General features: G+C 40.1%; 1 protein-coding gene and 1 pseudogene across 1 annotated transcript; both read left to right on the forward strand.

The window, feature by feature from the left end:
- The first annotated feature begins 1,911 nt into the window (after positions 1-1,911).
- Positions 1,912-10,253, forward strand: LOC139918854 (cytochrome P450 2J6-like; annotated as a pseudogene).
- A 1,774-nt stretch (positions 10,254-12,027) lies between these two features.
- On the forward strand, positions 12,028-20,465 carry LOC144539726 (cytochrome P450 2J6-like). Its single transcript, XM_078285646.1, has 9 exons — positions 12,028-12,234; positions 12,491-12,653; positions 14,320-14,469; positions 14,549-14,709; positions 15,650-15,826; positions 16,956-17,097; positions 17,924-18,111; positions 18,232-18,373; positions 20,284-20,465. Exons 1-9 carry the CDS (start codon positions 12,028-12,030, stop codon positions 20,463-20,465), a joined length of 1,512 nt encoding a protein of 503 aa, XP_078141772.1.
- The last annotated feature ends 2,664 nt before the right edge of the window (positions 20,466-23,129 follow it).

Here is a 23,129-nt window from a genome sequence, read left to right on the forward strand (position 1 = left end):
GTATAGTATTTCTTCATTTAAATGTAGTAGGCTAAGGTATCCCAGAGATTCCCTACCATTTAATTGGTGTTGTGGGTCACCCTGCCCCTTCTGCCAGCACAGAAATATCAACAAAGGACTTGAAGGATGACACCAATTTCTGTAGTCAAGTGCAAGGAGTGAAAGACTTATTTTAAGACAATGTGATTCTTATGTGGGCTTTCTTATTGGCAAGTCTTACATACCTCATTTTTTAATAAAATCTCAAGTTTTGCATCTGTTTTTGCTTGTTACAGTTTTTCACAATTGTTTACACACTAAAACTGGAACTTCGGACACAATCACTAAAACCTGAAACTCATGTATCAAATCCCTAAACCAAGTCTGCAAACCTACAAGCACATTTTCAGCTTTTCACTCAGTTTGCAATTCTCTATCACACTTTTTGCAAAACACTACACACAGTAATGTGTAGTTTTCTCTCATTCTCTACATTAGGCACAACATTGAAAAACTAAAATCACATGTGTTCATTTGGAAGCACTGCCATCCCAAATGCCTAAATTCATTTACCAATTGGCAACATCCACTCATCACACATATAAACACTAATATCTGAATTGTTCATTCAGAAATCAGAACTTTAGCTCTATAAAAAAGGCCACAGGTGAGCTCTCTTGTTTTTGAGAACAATGTTGCAGTGAGAGCTAGAGGAAGAGGAGTGACAGTAAGAGGAGGAAGAGGAGGACGAGGACAAAGAAGAGCAAGGAGAACAGTTATCTCAGATGAGATCCGGGTCACTTTGGTTCACCATGTGGTCCACATGGGTTGAGCATGAGGGAGGCTGGGCAGAGAGTCCAGTCCAACCTGAGCTTCACTGCTGCTTCCATCATCCAGATATTTAGAAATGAGAACAGGCAAGTAGCCTAATCTCTACACCATGCTACTGTTCTTTATACTGTAGTATACTGTAGTAGTAGCAGTAGTAGTAGTAGTAGTCCTACACATCAGTAGGCCTGTGCTACTCAGTGATGGTTGGCCAATGTTACAGTAATGTGTCATTTCATATTGAAAAATAGAATTATTCTTGTACCCTAACCAATCACATCATGTTTTTAGACCTTCTGCAGAACTGATCAGACGACAAGCCTTGGCTTGTGATGTAGACGAGGTGCTGTCCGACCCAAACAGGAGGCAGGATGCAGCCTCATTTGTTTTTCAGTCTTTTTTCAAATTTTTTTTTTTTTTTTTACAGAAAAGCTTTTTTTTTGTTTTTATCCTACTGCACTTCACATATCCAACACCTTCAAGTGTTGAAATAAAGTATTTGTGATTGAAATAAAGTATTTGTGTGTTACTACAGTATATTACTGTATACTGTAACAGTCTTTTACAACAGGCTACTGTGCATGAGTGTACCTCTGAACTTGCAAAAGGCATAAGCCTACTGATGAGATATTCATAGTAGTGTTTTCTGTTGAGCACATCAGTGTGTAGTCGGTTGTTAGAAAGATGTATTAATTTGATGGCTGTGTGTGTCATTTTATTGCACAATAACATTTTGAAAAGAGATAAAATGGTTTTGAATGAAGTGTTTCATTTAGCCAGTGATTTGTGGAGTTTTGCATTTTGTGCTACTGGTTTTGTGTTTTGAGTTTGAGAAAATGAGCCCTAGTTTCAGAAAATGTGTGTAAGCAATTGTGAAAAACTGTAAGTTAGCTATCATAGTTGCATTATAACAGGGCAACTGATTAACAATGTTTGATTGGCACAAACAAAGAGGTCAAAGTCAAGGAAAAGTAGCATTTGATTGGCAGATACCCATAGGCCTTTGTGGTGTGCCAAAGAGCAACAACATCAGATTTACCTTTGTCACACAGCAGGAAGGAAAAACAGTTTTCATCCAAAAGGGCCGAAGCCATTGTTTGCAAAATGGATTCAGTCTCTTCTGTATTTGGATCCTCTGTTCATTGGGTGGATGCTCAGAGTCTGCTCCTCTTCACTGTGGTCTTCTTCCTCATAGCAGATTATATCAAGAACCGCCGGCCAAGCAGCTTCCCTCCTGGACCCTGGGCGTTACCCTTTGTGGGGAACATATTTACTGTGGACTTTAACAGGACCCATGAGAATCTGACTCAGGTATGAACAGAGGTTACATGTCAAATGTTACAATTGTGTCACCATTGTTAATTGATAGGGTACATATTTTTGTCATTAAACTATCCGATTCTTATTACACGTGTTAACCAAGATCTTCAGCTGCATGTTTTTTATTCCATCTCTTCATACTCTTTTTCCTGGCTGTACCCCATCTAGGCCTGTAGCTACCTTTACCATCAAACATCTTCAATATGTGGGAGCTATACTATTCCTCCTCTCTCACACCTCTTTACAGTTAGCAGAGAGATATGGAGATGTGTACAGCCTGAGAATGGGTCAGACGTGGATGGTGGTGTTGAATGGGTTCCAGATCCTGAAAGAGGCTCTGGTGGTCCAGGGAGACAGCCTGGCAGACCGCCCAATACTTCCTCTCCAGGAAGAGATATCACTCAGTCTAGGTGAGAGGACTTGTCATGCTGTAGGAAATGTCCTCCCATGTGGGTAATATTAATGTAAGGAAAATGTGTCTTTACACACAGTGGTACTGATTGTGAAGAATTATTAATTGTTGTTGGGTGATAAGATAAATATTCCTACAATATCAAACAAGCACAGATCCTGTACAGACCCACGGCACGTGTTCAATTTAATTCAATGCACTGAAGTATTACAACACGGTTATCGGTTAAATAATTCCACTAACGTCACTTAGATACCACAGGTGATAACGTTTCGTAACGTTAAAGTTTATAGGGCAACGGAAGACGTGGATGTAGGTAAATTAATGGCAGAGAGTGGGGCTCGGTGTGTGTGGGAGCAATGCTCGGCTAGCGCAACACATTTATCGGTTAAATTACTTATTCCACCAGCGTCACATACCACAGGTAATAACGTTACCTATCGTTATGGTGGGCAGGACAGCAGAAGATGTGGATATCTGTAAATTGACGGCGAAGAGTGTGGCTCTGTGTGAGATCCAATATGGCATTATCAGTGTATGGGAGTCAATGTGGCATTTAGCCCATAGGCAAGAGGCCATCTCTTAGTCAAAGATGCCCTCTAGAGGCCATCTCACAAAGCAACATCTCACTAAGCGTTACCTGACTGACTGACTGACTGACTGACTGACCTGAATTTTCCTCGTGATGCCCTCGGCTGGAAAAAATCAGTCTCATGAAGTTAACTTGGAATATCAACTAATAATTGAATAATTATTATTGAAATTTCAATATTAATAGTTCATCTAAAATGCACACAGAGGCTAATCTTGTGTATCGACAGTTCTCCATTGATGCAGCATTGATAAATGAATATACTGTATATTACATTGCTCTGTGTCCCAGTCAATGTGACAGTTGACACAATGTGCGGTTGTTTTCACTTTCAAGAAGGTTAAAAACTTGCCCTTGCTAATGGAAATTTTTCTGACTTGGCACCAGAGCATGTGAGCGGAGCGGTGAGAATTTCCACTCCTCGCTGATGGAGCGGTCAGTTCTCTCCGCTCCTCCGCTCCGCTCCGCTCCATACCGCTCCGCGCTCAACACAGATTTCATCCCGCTCTGCTCCAATCGCTCACCGCTCCGCTCCAAAAAAGAAAAAAAAATCCTGTCACCGCTCCACCCAAAATCCTCCCGCTCCCGCTCCCCGCTCCCCGCTCCGCTCCGCTCACATGCTCTGCTTGGCACTTGGAAGTGTGGAGAATAGACAACAATTCTTTAACCTTTGGGAAATATCTGTATTTATGTGTTGTGTGCACACATCCTTGTCTTCCTATTTTCATTTGAACCTGTTGTTTAAGATATATCTATGTCATCTTTAAGATAAGCACACTTGTTTTCAGATAGTTTTCAATCGTGCTTTAAAGCTTATAGATGAATGCTTACATTAGTCATGTACACTGAATATACTAAATACTAGGGACATCTTCCTGATATTTAGTTGCAGCCCCTTTTGCACAATTCACATCTCAGTTGTCTCAGAGCTTAAAAATCCTTCTCTAACTCGTCTACCTCTCTTTATCTATATCTCCTCCTTTGTGATTGGTATAGATTTAATAAGAGAAATCAATAAGGGGCAATGGCTTTCACCTGGATTCACCTCATCAGTATAGAGCATGAAAAGAGCCCTAATATCACTAATATTGTCCCTAATATTTTGTACATTTGGTGTATAGCCACAACAGATATGGATAGATTTAATAATCTAGTAATAGATTGGGATTATGAAAATTTGTCCAATGAATTTAATTCCTATTAGGATTAGGATTAGGTTGTCAGGTTCTTTTTCTACTGTTGACAAGTTTGTTCATCCCCTGAATATTTCCCCTCAGGTGTAGTTTTCACTAACGGCCATATGTGGAAGCAGCAGAGGCGTTTTGCACTTTCTACCCTCAAATACTTCGGAGTTGGCAAGAAGTCCCTGGAACCTGCCATCTTGGATGAATTCACATATTGTGCCAAAGACATTGCTGACCATAAAGGTAAATAGCGAATGCATAGTGAGACATTTGGAATGAATAGATACATCATTTACATATAATTGTCTGTTTAACTGTGCAGGTAAGCCCTTTAATCCACACTTAATCATCAACAATGCTGTCTCCAACATCATCTGCTCCCTGGTTTTTGGTCATCGCTTTGAGTACGCGGATGAGAGGTTCAGGAAACTGATAAGGAAGTTTGACACTGCTCTCCAGATTGAAGGCTCCATTTGGGCACAGGTAAGTAATATATACACTATGGCAAAAAGTATACGGACAGCGCTAATTAGTGGATTCTGGTATATAAAATCCCATGCAATCTCCTTACACAAATATTGGCAGTAGAATGGGCCGTACTGAAGAGCTCAGTGACCTTCAACGTCATAGGAAGGCAGCAATGTTCCGACATCTTGTGGAAAGCCTTCCCAGAAGAGTGGAGGCTGTTATAGCAGCAAAGGGGGGGACAAACTACACATTAATGCCCATGATTTTGGAATGAGATTTTGGCCATGTACTGTATATGGTATATACCCAGCTTAAGGTCACTGGACAATGTTGCTCCATATTATGGAAAATGTGCATGGTGCATGTGAGCTGATTTGTAAATAGATACATTATCAATATTCAGTGATATTTAAGTAGGTTGCCGCAAATTTATTTGAAACACTTTTATCCAGCTTTCAGAAATCTCTAATCATTACATTGTTATCACTTAATTCTGCAGCTCTACAACTCATTCCCTCTGCTGATGAGATGTTTGCCGGGGCCACACCAGACTGTCCAGCACATCTGGAATGACGTGAAGGACTTGATAAGAGCAGAGCTTAAAGAGCACAAAGACAACTGGGATCCCGCAGAGCCGAGAGACTACATCGACTGCTACCTGGCGGAGATTCAGACGGTGACTACAACATTTTTGCAATATGTTTCTTGTTTTCACATACATAGTAGATCTATCCACTGCTAAGGTATCAAACTGACATAGCTTTTAAATTTGGCATCATTCCCAGTAGGTGGTGGTGATAGTACAAAGCTCAAATGTGCAATTTTGCACTCTTATCACTATCAGCATACTTAAAGGATAAGGCTGGTGTTTTTTAATGCATTGCTTACCGTCAACAAATCCTATGAAAATAACAAAATCAACAATGCGTTTGCTCTACTCCCGTTACTTTCTGACTTCCCACGTACCGTTTTTAGCCGTCAACCCGGAAGTCATTGGCTCCAATTGTAAGCTAAAAACCTTGAAATACATCTCACAAAGACATAGTTTCAATTTTAAAAATCGCTAACTGTTACCACGAAAAGTCAGGCTGTTGTAGTTATTACCAAATCAAATTCAAATGGGAACAAATTCTTCATTACGCTGGGGACTATTTTCTGTGCTACGAAACTACTTTCCTGAGATCGCAAACGTCTTTACAGCCGGCTTATTAAGTTGTTTGAGGAAAAAGTCGGCTGGCCCGGTGCAGCGCAATGATGAAATATGTTGCCCAGAGCAACGGCATGGCTCTTTGACGTGTTTTTAATCGTTTTTTTAATACAATGGAGTTCTATGGCTGCTGGGACATGGCTTCATTGGGCACCGGCTACATGGACGAGACTTGTTGGCAAAACAAAATCATTGCTGATTTTGTTATTTTCATAGGATTTGTTGACGGTAAGCAATGCATTAAAAAACACCAGCCTTATCCTTTAATATTTAACTTTAGTCCACTAAAGCAAAATATTAAAAGGTTTAAAAAGCTTTCCAGTAAGGATTAAAAGGTTTTTAACACTGACTTGAAAGTAAATTCAATCAACAAGGCTATCATGACCTTGGCTTGTAGTTAGTAGTTATGGGTTAATGCCAACATGTAAGTGTTCTGACTTTTTTTTTTTTTTTTACAGTTCATTCTAATGTATTTGGATATATTTTCAGAGTAAAGGGGATGCTCAGACTACTTTTGATGAGGTTAACCTGGTGATTTGTGCCTTGGATCTGTTTGTGGCCGGCTCTGAGACCACATCCACCACCCTTCGCTGGGCCTTCCTCTACATGGCAAAGTACCCAGAGATTCAGGGTAGGATCAATGAACAGGCCAAAGAAGCTCTTTGGTCTGACTCAATGGTGTGCACAGGTGTTGACCAAACAGCAAAATTGGCAGCATTAATTTAACTGTGTAGTGTGTAAAATCAACATTAAGCCAGTGTTTATACACGTCCAAACCCATCTAACACCCATTTTACATTTTTAGATATTTCTGAAAAGCCGTTCCATAGCCATATCTGCTCTATGAGTGGACAAACAACTCTCCAATCAACACTTGTCAACACTAAATAAAATTGCCATTGAAAAATCAACACTTTTTAAGACTGGAAAATGTGCTGGCCAGATGTCCTGAAACACTCCAGCCTTGTTTAGTAATTGTCTTTTTCTGTTCCCATTTTCTCCTGCCTGCTCCAGAGAGTTTGTGCAAGCCACTCACAAGTATTACAAGAAAAATCTCTTCTCTCCAGTTTTTTTGTTTTGTTTAAAGTTTAATTATGTTTGGACTACTGAACTATTTAGTACTGGAAATAGGTTGAAAAGCAAACTTAGATCATGTAATTCTTTTTACTCCATGCTGACTTATATGGTACATCAGTGGTAGCATGGCCATATGCCGCAAGAACTCACTCTGTGCAACAAAAATATAACTGTTAAAAAAAAAGAAGGATTTTCTAAACTGGTTGATTGCTGCAGATCAACAGGGAGACAAATCTACTTGGCTACTTGGTACTAGCAGAAATCCAACATGGCACTGTCCATGCAGTCCTAGAAAGTTGCTCTATAAATTGTTATGATGTAGCCAGAAAGCCTCTTGGTGAAATATGCCCTTCTTATCTGTTCCTCTCCTGCTCCATAGAAAAGGTCCAGGCTGAGATAGACAGAGTGATTGGACAATCCAGACAGCCATCCATGGCGGACCGTACCAACCTGCCCTATACTGACGCTGTCATCCATGAGGTCCAGAGGATGGGCAACATAGTTCCTCTCAGCCTGCCTCATGCCACCAACAGGGACGTCCAGCTGGGAGGATACACAATCCCAAAGGTAATTTCTCAATGTGCCTTACTTAGCACTGTAAAAGATATAATGATGTTCAATTAAGGAGTTTTCACGTCATGTACCATATTGCTTTTTAATGAGTTTTGATTGCAATCCAATCATCAGGGTGTTACAATAATTCCCAATTTGACCTCGGTGCTGTTCGACAAGAGCGAGTGGGAGACGCCCTTCACCTTTAACCCAGGACACTTTCTAAATGAGGAGAACAAGTTTGTGAAGCGAGCTGCATTCCTCCCTTTCTCTGCTGGTAAGGAGCAACACAGTGATTCACTCATTCATTCGCCTGCTGAAACACCCTGGACAGGTTGCCAGTCCATCACAGAGTGAACACAGATAGACAGTCACACTCACACCTATGGGCAATTCAGAGTCTCCAATCTGGACTGTTGGAGGAAACCGGAGCACCCAGAGGAAACCCACATGATCAAAGGGAGAACATGCAAACTCCACACAGAAAGGACCGGGGCCAGGAAGTCAGATTTGCAGAGCTTCAAGTTAGGATTAAAGTAATAGTGATGCCACTAATTCACTATCTCCTTTTTTACCACAACGGTTGGCATAACAACCAGCTCCTCTTCCTATAAAGCCCTTTTTAGAAAATCCGACTATGATCCCTCTCCTCTTAATAATTACAAACCTATTTCTAAGCTTCCTTTCATCTACAGAATACTGGAGAAAATAGTAGCTGAGCAACTTCTTTGATAAATTTCAATCTGGTTTCCATCAAAAACGCAGTACTGAGACTGCCCTGCTTAGACTTACTAATGACATCCTTATGTGTGCTTGCGGTGATTACTCCAACTTAGTGCTTCTCAACTTAATCGCTGTTTTCAACACCACTGATCATGCCATCTTTATTGATAGGCTTAGCAAATAGGTTGGTATTTCAGCCACTGCTCTGAATGGTTCTCCTCCTACCTGTCTAACAGATATTTCATGGTTTCCATTAGCACTTCCACGTCCTCATCTGCTCCTCTACTGTGTGGGGTTCCCCAGGGTTCTATCCTTGGACCTATTCTGTTCTCACTATATCTCACTATGCTTCCTTTGGGTCAGATAGTCAAGTTCAATAGTTTTGGTTGTATCTCAAATCAAATATTATGCTGATGATACTCAACTGTACTTATCTGTTAAGACCAATAATTTGAGTAATCTAATCACCCTCCATGACTGTTTGGGTGCTATTAAGGACTGGATCGCTTAGCTAGTGAAGTTCAACATCATATTAGCCTTCTAGCTCCTACCATTAAGGCCTCCGCTAAATATCTGGGCGTTATGTTTGACCAGCACAAATTAATTTGAGCAACATATCAACAAGCTGGTTCAATCCCGTTTTCTCCAACTAAGATATATTGTAAAAATTAGATCAGTGCTATCTGTCAAAGATCTGGAACGCCTAATACATGTTTTCATTTTCTCACATTTAAATTACTGCAATGCCCTATTCTCTTGCCTTAGCCAGGCAGCCTTGGCTTGGCTACAACTGGTCCAGAATGCGGCAGCCAGGTTATTAAATAGGACTAACCATATGGCTCATATAACTCCAATTCTCGCCTCACTGCAGTGGCTGCCCGTCAAGTAAATTTAATTCTAGGATTTTTTTTAGGGTGCCCCTGTGGCTCAACTGGTAGAGTGCATATCAGTAAGTGACAGTTCTAATCGCACCAGCACATGTTTAAATCTGGCCTGTGCCCTTTGCTGCATGTCATCTGTCTTTCTTGTCAATCTGTACTGCTTCACTGTCAAAACACCAAAAAACAATTATTATAATCACTTACAAGACCTTGAATGGCCTGCCCCCTTATATTTGTGAACTGCTGACTCTGTATAGGCCTGCAAGGTCATTTAGGTCTTCTAATCAAAGCCTACTAGTCATCCCCCAGGGAGCTGTTTTGTTACCATGTGTCCTTTTGTCTTTCATGTCGTCTTTCTTTTTATTCTCTCTTTGTGAAGTGCTTTGTAAAAAAAAAAAATTCGCTATATAATTAACTTTTACTTACTTTGGAGATCATGGTTGTCATTGATCCATGTGATTGCTTAGTAGAAATCACCCATTGTCAAATAAACATTCAGTTTTTGTCTTCCATAATTTGAGGATGTTTTTCTGTCCCAGGTAAACGAGTGTGTCTCGGGGAGAACCTGGCCAGGATGGAGCTTTTCCTCTTCTTCACCTCCTTCATGCAGCGGTTCACCTTCTCCATGCCTGCTGGTGTGAAGCCTTCACTTGACTACCGCTTTGGGATCACTCTGGCACCGGCTCACTATGAAATCTGTGCTATCCTGCGTCAGGAGTAACTCTCTCCAATGGAAAAGCCCTTCAAAAACCAACAACTATCTTTTTTTTTTTGTAGTCAGCAATCTGCCGATATTGCCCTTTCATTAAAGGTCAGATGTCAGCCAGTCATGTGATCAACTGCCAATCAATTTTCTTTGAACATTTGATTTATTCATTTAGTTGCTCAATAATGACTTTTGTATAGTATTTCTTCATTTAAATGTAGTAGGCTAAGGTATCCCAGAGATTCCCTACCATTTAATTGGTGTTGTGGGTCACCCTGCCCCTTCTGCCAGCACAGAAATATCAACAAAGGACTTGAAGGATGACACCAATTTCTGTAGTCAAGTGCAAGGAGTGAAAGACTTATTTTAAGACAATGTGATTCTTATGTGGGCTTTCTTATTGGCAAGTCTTACATACCTCATTTTTTAATAAAATCTCAAGTTTTGCATCTGTTTTTGCTTGTTACAGTTTTTCACAATTGTTTACACACTAAAACTGGAACTTCGGACACAATCACTAAAACCTGAAACTCATGTATCAAATCCCTAAACCAAGTCTGCAAACCTACAAGCACATTTTCAGCTTTTCACTCAGTTTGCAATTCTCTATCACACTTTTTGCAAAACACTACACACAGTAATGTGTAGTTTTCTCTCATTCTCTACATTAGGCACAACATTGAAAAACTAAAATCACGTGTTCATTTGGAAGCACTGCCATCCCAAATGCCTAAATTCATTTACCAATTGGCAACATCCACTCATCACACATATAAACACTAATATCTGAATTGTTCACTCAGAAATCAGAACTTTAGCTCTATAAAAAAGGCCACAGGTGAGCTCTCTTGTTTTTGAGAACAATGTTGCAGTGAGAGCTAGAGGAAGAGGAGTGACAGTAAGAGGAGGAAGAGGAGGACGAGGACAAAGAAGAGCAAGGAGAACAGTTATCTCAGATGAGATCCGGGTCACTTTGGTTCACCATGTGGTCCACATGGGTTGAGCATGAGGGAGGCTGGGCAGAGAGTCCAGTCCAACCTGAGCTTCACTGCTGCTTCCATCATCCAGATATTTAGAAATGAGAACAGGCAAGTAGCCTAATCTCTACACCATGTTACTGTTCTTTATACTGTAGTATACTGTAGTAGTAGCAGTAGTAGTAGTAGTAGTCCTACACATCAGTAGGCCTGTGCTACTCAGTGATGGTTGGCCAATGTTACAGTAATGTGTCATTTCATATTGAAAAATAGAATTATTCTTGTACCCTAACCAATCACATCATGTTTTTAGACCTTCTACAGAACTGATCAGACGACAAGCCTTGGCTTGTGATGTAGACGAGGTGCTGTCCGACCCAAACAGGAGGCAGGATGCAGCCTCATTTGTTTTTCAATCTTTTTTCAAATTTTTTTAACAGAAGTTTTTTTTGTTTTTATCCTACTGCACTTCACATATCCAACACATTCAAGTGTTGAAATAAAGTATTTGTGATTGAAATAAAGTATTTGTGTGTTACTACAGTATATTACTGTATACTGTAACAGTCTTTTACAACAGGCTACTGTGCATGAGTGTACCTCTGAACTTGCAAAAGGCATAAGCCTACTGATGAGATATTCATAGTAGTGTTTTCTGTTGAGCACATCAGTGTGTAGTCGGTTGTTAGAAAGATGTATTAATTTGATGGCTGTGTGTGTCATTTTATTGCACAATAACATTTTGAAAAGAGATAAAATGGTTTTGAATGAAGTGTTTCATTTAGCCAGTGATTTGTGGAGTTTTGCATTTTGTGCTAGTGGTTTTGTCTTTTGTGTTTAGAGTTTTGAGAAAATGAGCCCTAGTTTCAGAAAATGTGTGTAAGCAATTGTGAAAAACTGTAAGTTAGCTATCATAGTTGCCTTATAACAGGGCAACTGATTAACAATGTTTGATTTGCACAAACAAAGAGGTCAAAGTCAAGGAAAAGTAGCATTTGATTGGCAGATACCCATAGGCCTTTGTGGTGTGCCAAAGAGCAACAACATCAGACTTCCCTTTGTCACACAGCAGGAAGGAAAAACAGTTTTCATCCAAAAGGGCCGAAGCCATTGTTTGCAAAATGGATTCAGTCTCTTCTGTATTTGGATCCTCTGTTCATTGGGTGGATGCTCAGAGTCTGCTCCTCTTCACTGTGGTCTTCTTCCTCATAGCAGATTATATCAAGAACCGCCGGCCAAGCAGCTTCCCTCCTGGACCCTGGGCATTACCTTTTGTGGGGAACATATTTACTGTGGACTTTAACAGGACCCACGAGGATCTGATTCAGGTATGAACAGAGGTTACATGTCAAATGTTAAAATTGTGTCACCATTGTTAATTGATAGGGTACATATTTTTGTCATTAAACTATCCGATTCTTATTACACGTGTTAACCAAGATCTTCAGCTGCATGTTTTTTATTCCATCTCTTCATACTCTTTTTCCTGGCTGTACCCCATCTAGGCCTGTAGCTACCTTTACCATCAAACATCTTGAATATGTGGGAGCTATACTATTCCTCCTCTCTCACACCTCTTTACAGTTAGCAGAGAGATATGGAGATGTGTACAGCCTGAGAATGGGTCAGACGTGGATGGTGGTGTTGAATGGGTTCCAGATCCTGAAAGAGGCTCTGGTGGTCCAGGGAGACAGCCTGGCAGACCGCCCAATACTTCCTCTCCAGGAGAAGATGATGCTTAGTCGAGGTGAGAGGACTTGTAATGCTGAGAAAATGTCCTCCCATGTGGGTAATATTAATGTAAGGAATATGTGTCTTTACACACAGTGGTACTGATTGTGAAGAATTATTAATTGTTGTTGGGTGATAAGATAAATATTCCTACAATATCAAACAAGCACAGATCCTGTACAGACCCACGGCACGTGTTCAATTCAATTCAATGCACTGAAATATTACGACACGGTTATCGGTTAAATAATTCCACGAACGTCACTTAGATACCACAGGTGATAACGTTACGTAACGTTAAAGTTTATAGGGCAACGGAAGACGTGGATGTAGGTAAATTAACGGCAGAGAGTAGGGCTCGGTGTGTGTGGGAGCAATGCTCGGCTAGCGCAACACATTTATCGGTTAAATTACTTATTCCACCAGCGTCACATACCACAGGTAATAACGTTACCTATCGTTATGGTTTGCAGGACAGCAGAAGATGTGGATATCTGTAAATTGACGGCAAAGAGTGTGGCTCTGTGTGAGATCCAATATGGCATTATCAGTGTATGGGAGTCAATGTGGCATTTAGCCCATAGGCAAGAGGCCATCTCTTAGTCAAAGATGCCCTCTAGAGGCCATCTCACAAAGTGACATCTCACTAAGCGTTACCTGACTGACTGACTGACTGACTGACCTGAATTTTCCTCGTGATGCCCTCGGCTGCGGCGTAAGAAAAATCAGTCTCATATCAGTCTCATAAAGTTAACTTGGAATATCAACTAATAATTGAATAATTATTATTGAAATTTCAATATTAATAGTTCATCTACAATGCACACAGAGGCTAATCTTGTGTATCGACAGTTCTCCACACAGTATTTTGTGACTGTTGTGGTTAATAATACCGTATCCATAGGAAAGCATTGATGAATGAATATACTGTTTATTACATTGCTCTGTCTCCCAGTCAATGTGACAGTTGACACAATGTGCGGTTGTTTTCACTTTCAAGAAGGTTAAAAACTTGCCTTTGCTAATGTAAATTTTTCTGACTTGGCACTTGGAAGTGTGGAGAACAGACAACCATTCTTTAACCTTTGGGAAATATCTGTATTTATGTGTTGTGTGCACGCATCTTTGTCTTCCTATTTTCATTTGAACCTGTTGTTTAAGATATATCTATGTCATCTTTAAGATAAGCACACTTTTGTTTTCAAATAGTTTTCAATAGCGCCTTAAAACTTATTGATGAATGTTTACATTAGTCATGTACACTGAATATACCAAATGCTAGGGACATCTTCCTGATATTTAGTTGCAGCCCCTTTTGCACAATTCACATCTCAGTTGTCTCAGAGCTTAAAAATCCTTCTCTAACTCGTCTACCTCTCTTTATCTATATCTCCTCCTTTGTGATTGGTATAGATTTAATAAGAGAAATCAATAAGGGGCAATGGCTTTCACCTGGATTCACCTCATCAGTATAGAGCATGAAAAGAGCCCTAACATCACTAATATTGTCCCTAATATTTTGTTTGGTGTATAGCAACAACAGATATGGATAGATTTAATAACCTAGTAATAGATTGAAAATTTGTCCAATGAATTTGATTCCTATTAGGATTAGGCTTAGGTTTTCAGGTTCTTTTTCTACTGTTGACAAGTTTGTTCAGCCCCTGAATATTTCCCCTCAGGTGTAGTTTTCACTAACGGCCATATGTGGAAGCAGCAGAGGCGTTTTGCACTTTCTACCCTCAAATACTTCGGAGTTGGCAAGAAGTCCCTGGAACCTGCCATCTTGGATGAATTCACATATTGTGCTAAAGACATTGCTGACCATAAAGGTAAATAGCGAATGCATAGTGAGACATTTGGAATGAATAGATACATCATTTACATATAATTGTCTGTTTAACTGTGCAGGTAAGCCGTTTAATCCACACTTAATCATCAACAATGCTGTCTCCAACATCATCTGCTCCCTGGTTTTTGGTCATCGCTTTGAGTACGCGGATGAGAGGTTCAGGAAACTGATAAGGAAGTTTGACACTGCTCTCCAGATTGAAGGCTCCATTTGGGCACAGGTAAGTAATATATACACTATGGCAAAAAGTATACAGACAGCGCTAATTAGTGGATTCTGGTATATAAAATCCCATGCAATCTCCTTACACAAATATTGGCAGTAGAATGGGCCGTACTGAAGAGCTCAGTGACCTTCAACGTCATAGGAAGGCAGCAATGTTCCGACATCTTGTGGAAAGCCTTCCCAGAAGAGTGGAGGCTGTTATAGCAGCAAAGGGGGGGACAAACTACACATTAATGCCCATGATTTTGGAATGAGATGTTCGATGAGCAAGTGTCCACATACTTTTGGCCATGTACTGTATATGGTATACCCAGTTTAAAGTCGAGATGAAACGGCATTTCGAGAGTATCTAACTTCCGTATCGTGACGTATTTCCGAGTGAAACAGGAAAGACAGGCGGGACATAACGTTGGGAGGAATTTGATTTGAACGTTGAAAAGTGGGTGTGCTGTTGCTAGCTAGCTAACTAATGAATCTTAGCCTCTTAGCTCTGTGCGCTAAAAGTTGAAGATTGATTGATGGGTGGATGTCATGATATTATTGGTTGAAATTAGTTACGGGCATGCTTACGTAAGCACACGGCATATTTTGTTTTACAGGAAGAAAACATGATTGAATTTTGATATAAGAATACAATGAAATTGATTTTTGGTATTTTTTTTGGCATATATTGTTAAATAGGTGCACAGTATGACCGGGGATGTGATCTAAAAGGGTTAAAAAGGCATTTTTCATTTCATCTCGTCTTTAAGGTCACTGGACAATGTTGCTCCATATTATGGAAAATGTGCATGGTGCATGTGAGCTGATTTGTAAATGGATACATTATCAATATTCAGTGATATTTAAGTAGGTTGCCGCAAATTTATTAGAAACACTTTTATCCAGCTTTCAGAAATCTCTAATCATTACATTGTTATCACTCAATTCTGCAGCTCTACAACTCATTCCCTCTGCTGATGAGATGTTTGCCGGGGCCACACCAGACTATCCAGCACATCTGGAATGACGTGAAGGACTTGATAAGAGCAGAGCTTAAAGAGCACAAAGACAACTGGGATCCCGCAGAGCCGAGAGACTACATCGACTGCTACCTGGCGGAGATTCAGACGGTGACTAGCAATAGAAAGCTTCAATTACACTATCTGAATGTAAAATTAAACTTTATATACAGCATAAGTAAAAAGTAAATTCGGAAAGCTTGTGATACATTGCTTAAGATGATATGAAAAAAACAAAACATTTTTGCAATATGTTTCTTGTTTTCACATACATAGTAGACCTATCCATTGCTAAGGTATCAAACTGACATAGCTTTTACATTTGGCATCATTCCCAGTAGGTGGTGGTGATAGTCCAAAGCTCAAATGTGCAATTTTGCACTCTTATCACTATCAGCATACTTAAAGGATAAGGCTGGTGTTTTTTAATGCATTGCTTACCGTCAACAAATCCTATGAAAATAACAAAATCAACAATGCGTTTGCTCTACTCCCGTTACTTTCTGACTTCCCACGTACCGTTTTTAGCCGTCAACCCGGATGTCATTGGCTCCAATTGTAAGCTAAAAACCTTGAAATACAGCTCACAAAGACAGTTTCAATTTTAAAAATCGCTAACTGTTACCACGAAAAGTCAGGCTGTTGTAGTTATTACCAAATCAAATGGGAACAAATTCTTCATTACGCCGGGGATTATTTTCGGTGCTACGGAACTACTTTCCTGAGATCGCAAACGTCTTTACAGCCGGCTTATTAAGTTGTTTGAGGAAAAAGTCGGCTGGCCCGGTGCAGCGCGATGATGAAATATGTTGCCCAGAGCAACGGCATGGCTCTTTGACGTGTTTTTAACCATTTTTTTAATACAATGGAGTTCTATGGCTGCTGGGACATGGCTTCATTGGGCACCGGCTACATGGACGAGACTTGTTGGCAAAACAAAATCATTGCTGATTTTGTTATTTTCATAGGATTTGTTGACGGTAAGCAATGCATTAAAAAACACCAGCCTTATCCTTTAATATTTAACTTTAGTCCACTAAAGCAAAATATTAAAAGGTTTAAAAAGCTTTCCAGTAAGGATTAAAAGGTTTTTAACACTGACTTGAAAGTAAATTCAATCAACAAGGCTATCATGACCTTGGCTTGAAAATAGTTTTGGATTAATGCCAACATGTAAGTGTTCTGACTTTTTTTTTTTTTTTTTTACAGTTCATTCTAATGTATTTGGATATATTTTCAGAGTAAAGGGGATGCTCAGACTACTTTTGATGAGGTTAACCTGGTGATTTGTGCCTTGAATCTGTTTGTGGCCGGCTCTGAGACCACATCCACCACCCTTCGCTGGGCCTTCCTCTACATGGCAAAGTACCCAGAGATTCAGGGTAGGATCACTGAACAGGCCACATAAGCTCTTTGGTCTGACTCAATGGTGTGCACAGGTGTTGACCAAACAGCAAAATTGGCAGCATTAATTAACTGTGTAGTGTGTAAAATCAACATTAAGCCAGTGTTTATGCAAGTCCAAACCCATCTAACACCCATTTTACATTTTTAGATATTTCTGAAAAGCCATTCCATAGCCATATCTGCTCTATGAGTGGACAAACAACTCTCCAATCAACACTTGTCAACACTAAATAAAATTGCCATTGAAAAAAATCAACACTTTTTAAGACTGGAAAATGTGCTGGCCAGATGTCCTGAAACACTCCAGCCTTGTTTAGTAATTGTCATTTTCTGTTCCCATTTTCTCCTGCCTGCTCCAGAGAGTTTGTGCAAGCCACTCACAAGTATTTCAAGGAAAATCTCTTCTCTCCAGTTTTTTTGTTTTGTTTAAAGTTTAATTATGTTTGGACTACTGAACTATTTAGTACTGGGAATAGGTTGAAAAGCAAACTTAGATCATGTAATTCTTTTTACTCCATGCTGACTTATATGGTACATCAGTGGTAGCATGGCCATATGCCGCAAGAACTCACTCTGTGCAACAAAAATATAACTGTTAAAAAAAAAGAAGGATTTTCTAAACTGGTTGATTGCTGCAGATCAACGGGGAGACAAATCTACTTGGCTACTTGGTACTAGCAGAAATCCAACATGGCACTGTCCATGCAGTCCTAGAAAGTTGCTCTATAAATTGTTATGATGTAGCCAGAAAGCCTCTTGGTGAAATAAGCCCTTCTTATCTGTTCCTCTCCTGCTCCATAGAAAAGGTCCAGGCTGAGATAGACAGAGTGATTGGACAATCCAGACAGCCATCCATGGCGGACCGTACCAACCTGCCCTATACTGATGCTGTCATCCATGAGGTCCAGAGGATGGGCAACATAGTTCCTCTCAGCCTGCCTCATGCCACCAGCAGGGACATCCAGCTGGGAGGATACACAGTCCCAAAGGTAATTTCTCAATGTGACTTACTTAGCACTGTAAAATATATAATGATGTTCAATTAAGGAGTTTTCACGTCATGTACCATATTGCTTTTTAATGAGTTTTGATTGCAATCCAATCCTCAGGGTGTTACAATAATTCCAAATTTGACCTCGGGGCTGTTCGACAAGAGCGAGTGGGAGACGCCCTTCACCTTTAACCCAGGACACTTTCTAAATGAGGAGAACAAGTTTGTGAAGCGAGCTGCATTCCTCCCTTTCTCTGCTGGTAAGGAGCAACACAATGATTCACTCATTCATTCGCCTGCTGAAACACCCTGGACAGGTTGCCAGTCCATCACAGAGTGAACACAGATAGACAGTCACACTCACACTCACACCTATGGGCAATTCAGAGTCTCCAATCTGGACTGTTGGAGGAAACCGGAGCACCCAGAGGAAACCCATATGATCAAAGGGAGAACATGCAAACTCCACACAGAAAGGACCGGGGCCAGGAAGTCAGATTTGCAGAGCTTCAAGTTAGGATTAAAGTAATAGTGATGCCACTAATTCACTATCTCCTTTTTTACCACAACCGTTGGCATAACAACCAGCTCCTCTTCCTCTAAAGCCCTTTTTAGAAAAACCGACTATGATCCCTCTCCTCTTAATAATTACAAACCTATTTCTAAGCTTCCTTTCATCTACAGAATACTGGAGAAAATAGTAGCTGAGCAACTTTTTTGATAAATTTCAATCTGGTTTCCATCAAAAACGCAGTACTGAGACTGCCCTGCTTAGACTTACTAATGACATCCTTATGTGTGCTGATAACGGTGATTACTCCAACTTAGTGCTTCTCAACTTAATCGCTGTTTTCAACACCATTGATCATGCCATCTTCATTGATAGGCTTAGCAAATAGGTTGGTATTTCAGCCACTGCTCTGAATGGTTCTCCTCCTACCTGTCTAACAGATATTTCATGGTTTCCATTAGCACTTCCATGTCCTCATCTGCTCCTCTACTTTGCGGGGTTCCCCAGGGTTCTATCCTTGGACCTATTCTGTTCTCACTATATCTCACTATGCTTCCTTTGGGTCAGATAGTCAAGTTCAATAGTTTTGGTTGTATCTCAAATCAAATATTATGCTGATGATACTAAACTGTACTTATCTGTTAAGACCAATAATTTGGGTAATCTAATCACCCTCCATGACTGTTTGGGTGCTATTAAGGACTGGATGTCAGACAAACCTGAGGTCCTTGTTATCAGCCCTGATCGTTTGGCTAGCGAACATCATCAACATCATATTAGCCTTCTAGCTCCTACCATTAAGGCCTCCGCTAAATATCTGGGCGTTGTGTTTGACCAGCACAAATTAATTTGAGCAACATATCAACAAGCTGGTTCAATCCCGTTTTCTCCAACTAAGATATATTGTAAAAATTAGATCAGTGCTATCTGTCAAAGATCTGGAACGCCTAATTCATGTTTTCATTTTCTCACATTTAAATTACTGCAATGCCCTATTCTCTTGCCTTAGCCAGGCAGCCTTGGCTCGGCTACAACTGGTCCAGAATGCGGCAGCCAGGTTATTAAATAGGACTAACCATATGGCTCATATAACTCCAATTCTCGCCTCACTGCAGTGGCTGCCCGTCAAGTAAATTTAATTCTAGGATTTTTTTTAGGGTGCCCCTGTGGCTCAACTGGTAGAGTGCATATCAGTAAGTGACAGTTCTAATCGCACCAGCACGTTTAAATCTGGCCTGTGCCCTTTGCTGCATGTCATCTGTCTTTCTTGTCAATCTGTACTGCTTCACTGTCAAAACACCAAAAAACAATTATTTTAATCACTTACAAGACCTTGAATGGCCTGCCCCCTTATATTTGTGAACTGCTGACTCTGTATAGGCCTGCAAGGTCATTTAGGTCTTCTAATCAAAGCCTACTAGTCATCCCCCAGGGAGCTGTTTTGTTACCATGTGTCCTTTTGTCTTTCATGTCGTCTTTCTTTTTATTCTCTCTTTGTGAAGTGCTTTGTAAAAAAAAAATCGCTATATAATTAACTTTTACTTACTTTGGAGATCATGGTTGTCATTGATCCATGTGATTGCTTAGTAGAAATCACCCATTGTCAAATAAACATTCAGTTTTTGTCTTCCATAATTTGAGGATGTTTTTCTGTCCCAGGTAAACGAGTGTGTCTCGGGGAGAACCTGGCCAGGATGGAGCTTTTCCTTTTCTTCACCTCCTTCATGCAGCGGTTCACCTTCTCCATGCCTGCTGGTGTGAAGCCTTCACTTGACTACCGCTTTGGGATCACTCTGGCACCGGCTCACTATGAAATCTGTGCTATCCTGCGTCAGGAGTAACTCTCTCCAATGGAAAAGCCCTTCAAAAACCAACAACCATCTTTTTTTTTTTGTAGTCAGCAATCTGCCGATATTGCCCTTTCATTAAATGTCAGATGTCAGCCAGTCATGTGATCAACTGCCAATCAATTTTCTTTGAACATTTGATTTATTCATTTAGTTGCTCAATAATGACTTTTGTATAGTATTTCTTCATTTAAATGTAGTAGGCTAAGGTATCCCAGAGATTCCCTACCATTTAATTGGTGTTGTGGGTCACCCTGCCCCTTCTGCCAGCACAGAAATATCAACAAAGGACTTGAAGGATGACACCAATTTCTGTAGTCAAGTGCAAGGAGTGAAAGACTTATTTTAAGACAATGTGATTCTTATGTGGGCTTTCTTATTGGCAAGTCTTACATACCTCATTTTTTAATAAAATCTGTAATCTAATTTGCATCTGTTTTTGCTTGTTACAGTTTTTCACAATTGTTTACACACTAAAACTGGAACTTCGGACACAATCACTAAAACCTGAAACTCATGTATCAAATCCCTAAACCAAGTCTGCAAACCTACAAGCACATTTTCAGCTTTTCACTCAGTTTGCAATTCTCTATCACACTTTTTGCAAAACACTACACACAGTAATGTGTAGTTTTCTCTCATTCTCTACATTAGGCACAACATTGAAAAACTAAAATCACGTGTTCATTTGGAAGCACTGCCATCCCAAATGCCTAAATTCATTTACCAATTGGCAACATCCACTCATCACACATATAAACACTAATATCTGAATTGTTCACTCAGAAATCAGAACTTTAGCTCTATAAAAAAGGCCACAGGTGAGCTCTCTTGTTTTTGAGAACAATGTTGCAGTGAGAGCTAGAGGAAGAGGAGTGACAGTAAGAGGAGGAAGAGGAGGACGAGGACAAAGAAGAGCAAGGAGAACAGTTATCTCAGATGAGATCCGGGTCACTTTGGTTCACCATGTGGTCCACATGGGTTGAGCATGAGGGAGGCTGGGCAGAGAGACCAGTCCAACCTGAGCTTCACTGCTGCTTCCATCATCCAGATATTTAGAAATGAGAACAGGCAAGTAGCCTAATCTCTACACCATGCTACTGTTCTTTATACTGTAGTATACTGTAGTAGCAGCAGTAGTAGTAGTAGTAGTCCTACACATCAGTAGGCCTGTGCTACTCAGTGATGGTTGGCCAATGTTACAGTAATGTGTCATTTCATATTGAAAAATAGAATTATTCTTGTACCCTAACCAATCACATCATGTTTTTAGACCTTCTGCAGAACTGATCAGACGACAAGCCTTGGCTTGTGATGTAGACGAGGTGCTGTCCGACCCAAACAGGAGGCAGGATGCAGCCTCATTTGTTTTTCAGTCTTTTTTCAAATTTTTTTTTTTTTTTTTTACAGAAAAGCTTTTTTTTGGTTTTTATCCTACTGCACTTCACATATCCAACACATTCAAGTGTTGAAATAAAGTATTTGTGATTGAAATAAAGTATTTGTGTGTTACTACAGTATATTACTGTATACTGTAACAGTCTTTTACAACAGGCTACTGTGCATGAGTGTACCTCTGAACTTGCAAAAGGCATAAGCCTACTGATGAGATATTCATAGTAGTGTTTTCTGTTGAGCACATCAGTGTGTAGTCGGTTGTTAGAAAGATGTATTCATTTGATGGTTGTGTGTGTCATTTTATTGCACAATAACATTTTGAAAAGAGATAAAATGGTTTTGAATGAAGTGTTTCATTTAGCCAGTGATTTGTGGAGTTTTGCATTTTGTGCTACTGGTTTTGTGTTTTGAGTTTTGAGAAAATGAGCCCTAGTTTCAGAAAATGTGTGTAAGCAATTGTGAAAAACTGTAAGTTAGCTATCATAGTTGCATTATAACAGGGCAACTGATTAACAATGTTTGATTTGCACAAACAAAGAGGTCAAAGTCAAGGAAAAGAAGTATTTGATTGGCAGATACCCATAGGCCTTTGTGGTGTGCCAAAGAGCAACAACATCAGATTTACCTTTGTCACACAGCAGGAAGGAAAAACAGTTTTCATCCAAAAGGGCCGAAGCCCTTGTTTACAAAATGGATTCACAACAAAAAACAGAACAAAAAATTCGCTCAGCTCTAGGGGCTGAGCGAATCAATGCGCTACACGCAGTTTTACGATTATATAGTTTCATATAAAGTTTTCTGTGTGTGGAATATAGAACCTCCTTGGTGGGAAACCCTAGAGGGGTAGAGCGAGGGGAGATTGTCCACTAGTTAATCGATCGCGGATGGCGTCGTTCTCTCGGACGGATAAAAAATAAAAATAAAAAAATGCTAAAATGGGTCGCCAAATATACTTCGGCGGCTGTTAATATACCTGGGCAGCCCGCCCAAGTAAAGTCTATGTGTGGGAAACACTGCATACCCAAGTGCGTAACTTTGGTTTGAGAAGTGGGGGGGACACAATAAAACGGGGAGTCTGGGGGTACTATCCCAGAAAAAAATTTGCTATTTGAATCCCATTTCCTGCATTTCTACATACATTTAGGGACTACGGTAACCAAATCCGGGAAATAATTAAGTTGGTCATCATGCTAAATTCTGCCAGAATAGTATATGCATAAGAAAACTTTCTGTATTGTTTAACCCACAACTTTACTGAAC

This window comes from Centroberyx gerrardi, chromosome 9 (assembly GCF_048128805.1).
Source record: "Centroberyx gerrardi isolate f3 chromosome 9, fCenGer3.hap1.cur.20231027, whole genome shotgun sequence".
Taxonomy (NCBI): Eukaryota; Metazoa; Chordata; class Actinopteri; order Beryciformes; family Berycidae; genus Centroberyx; species Centroberyx gerrardi.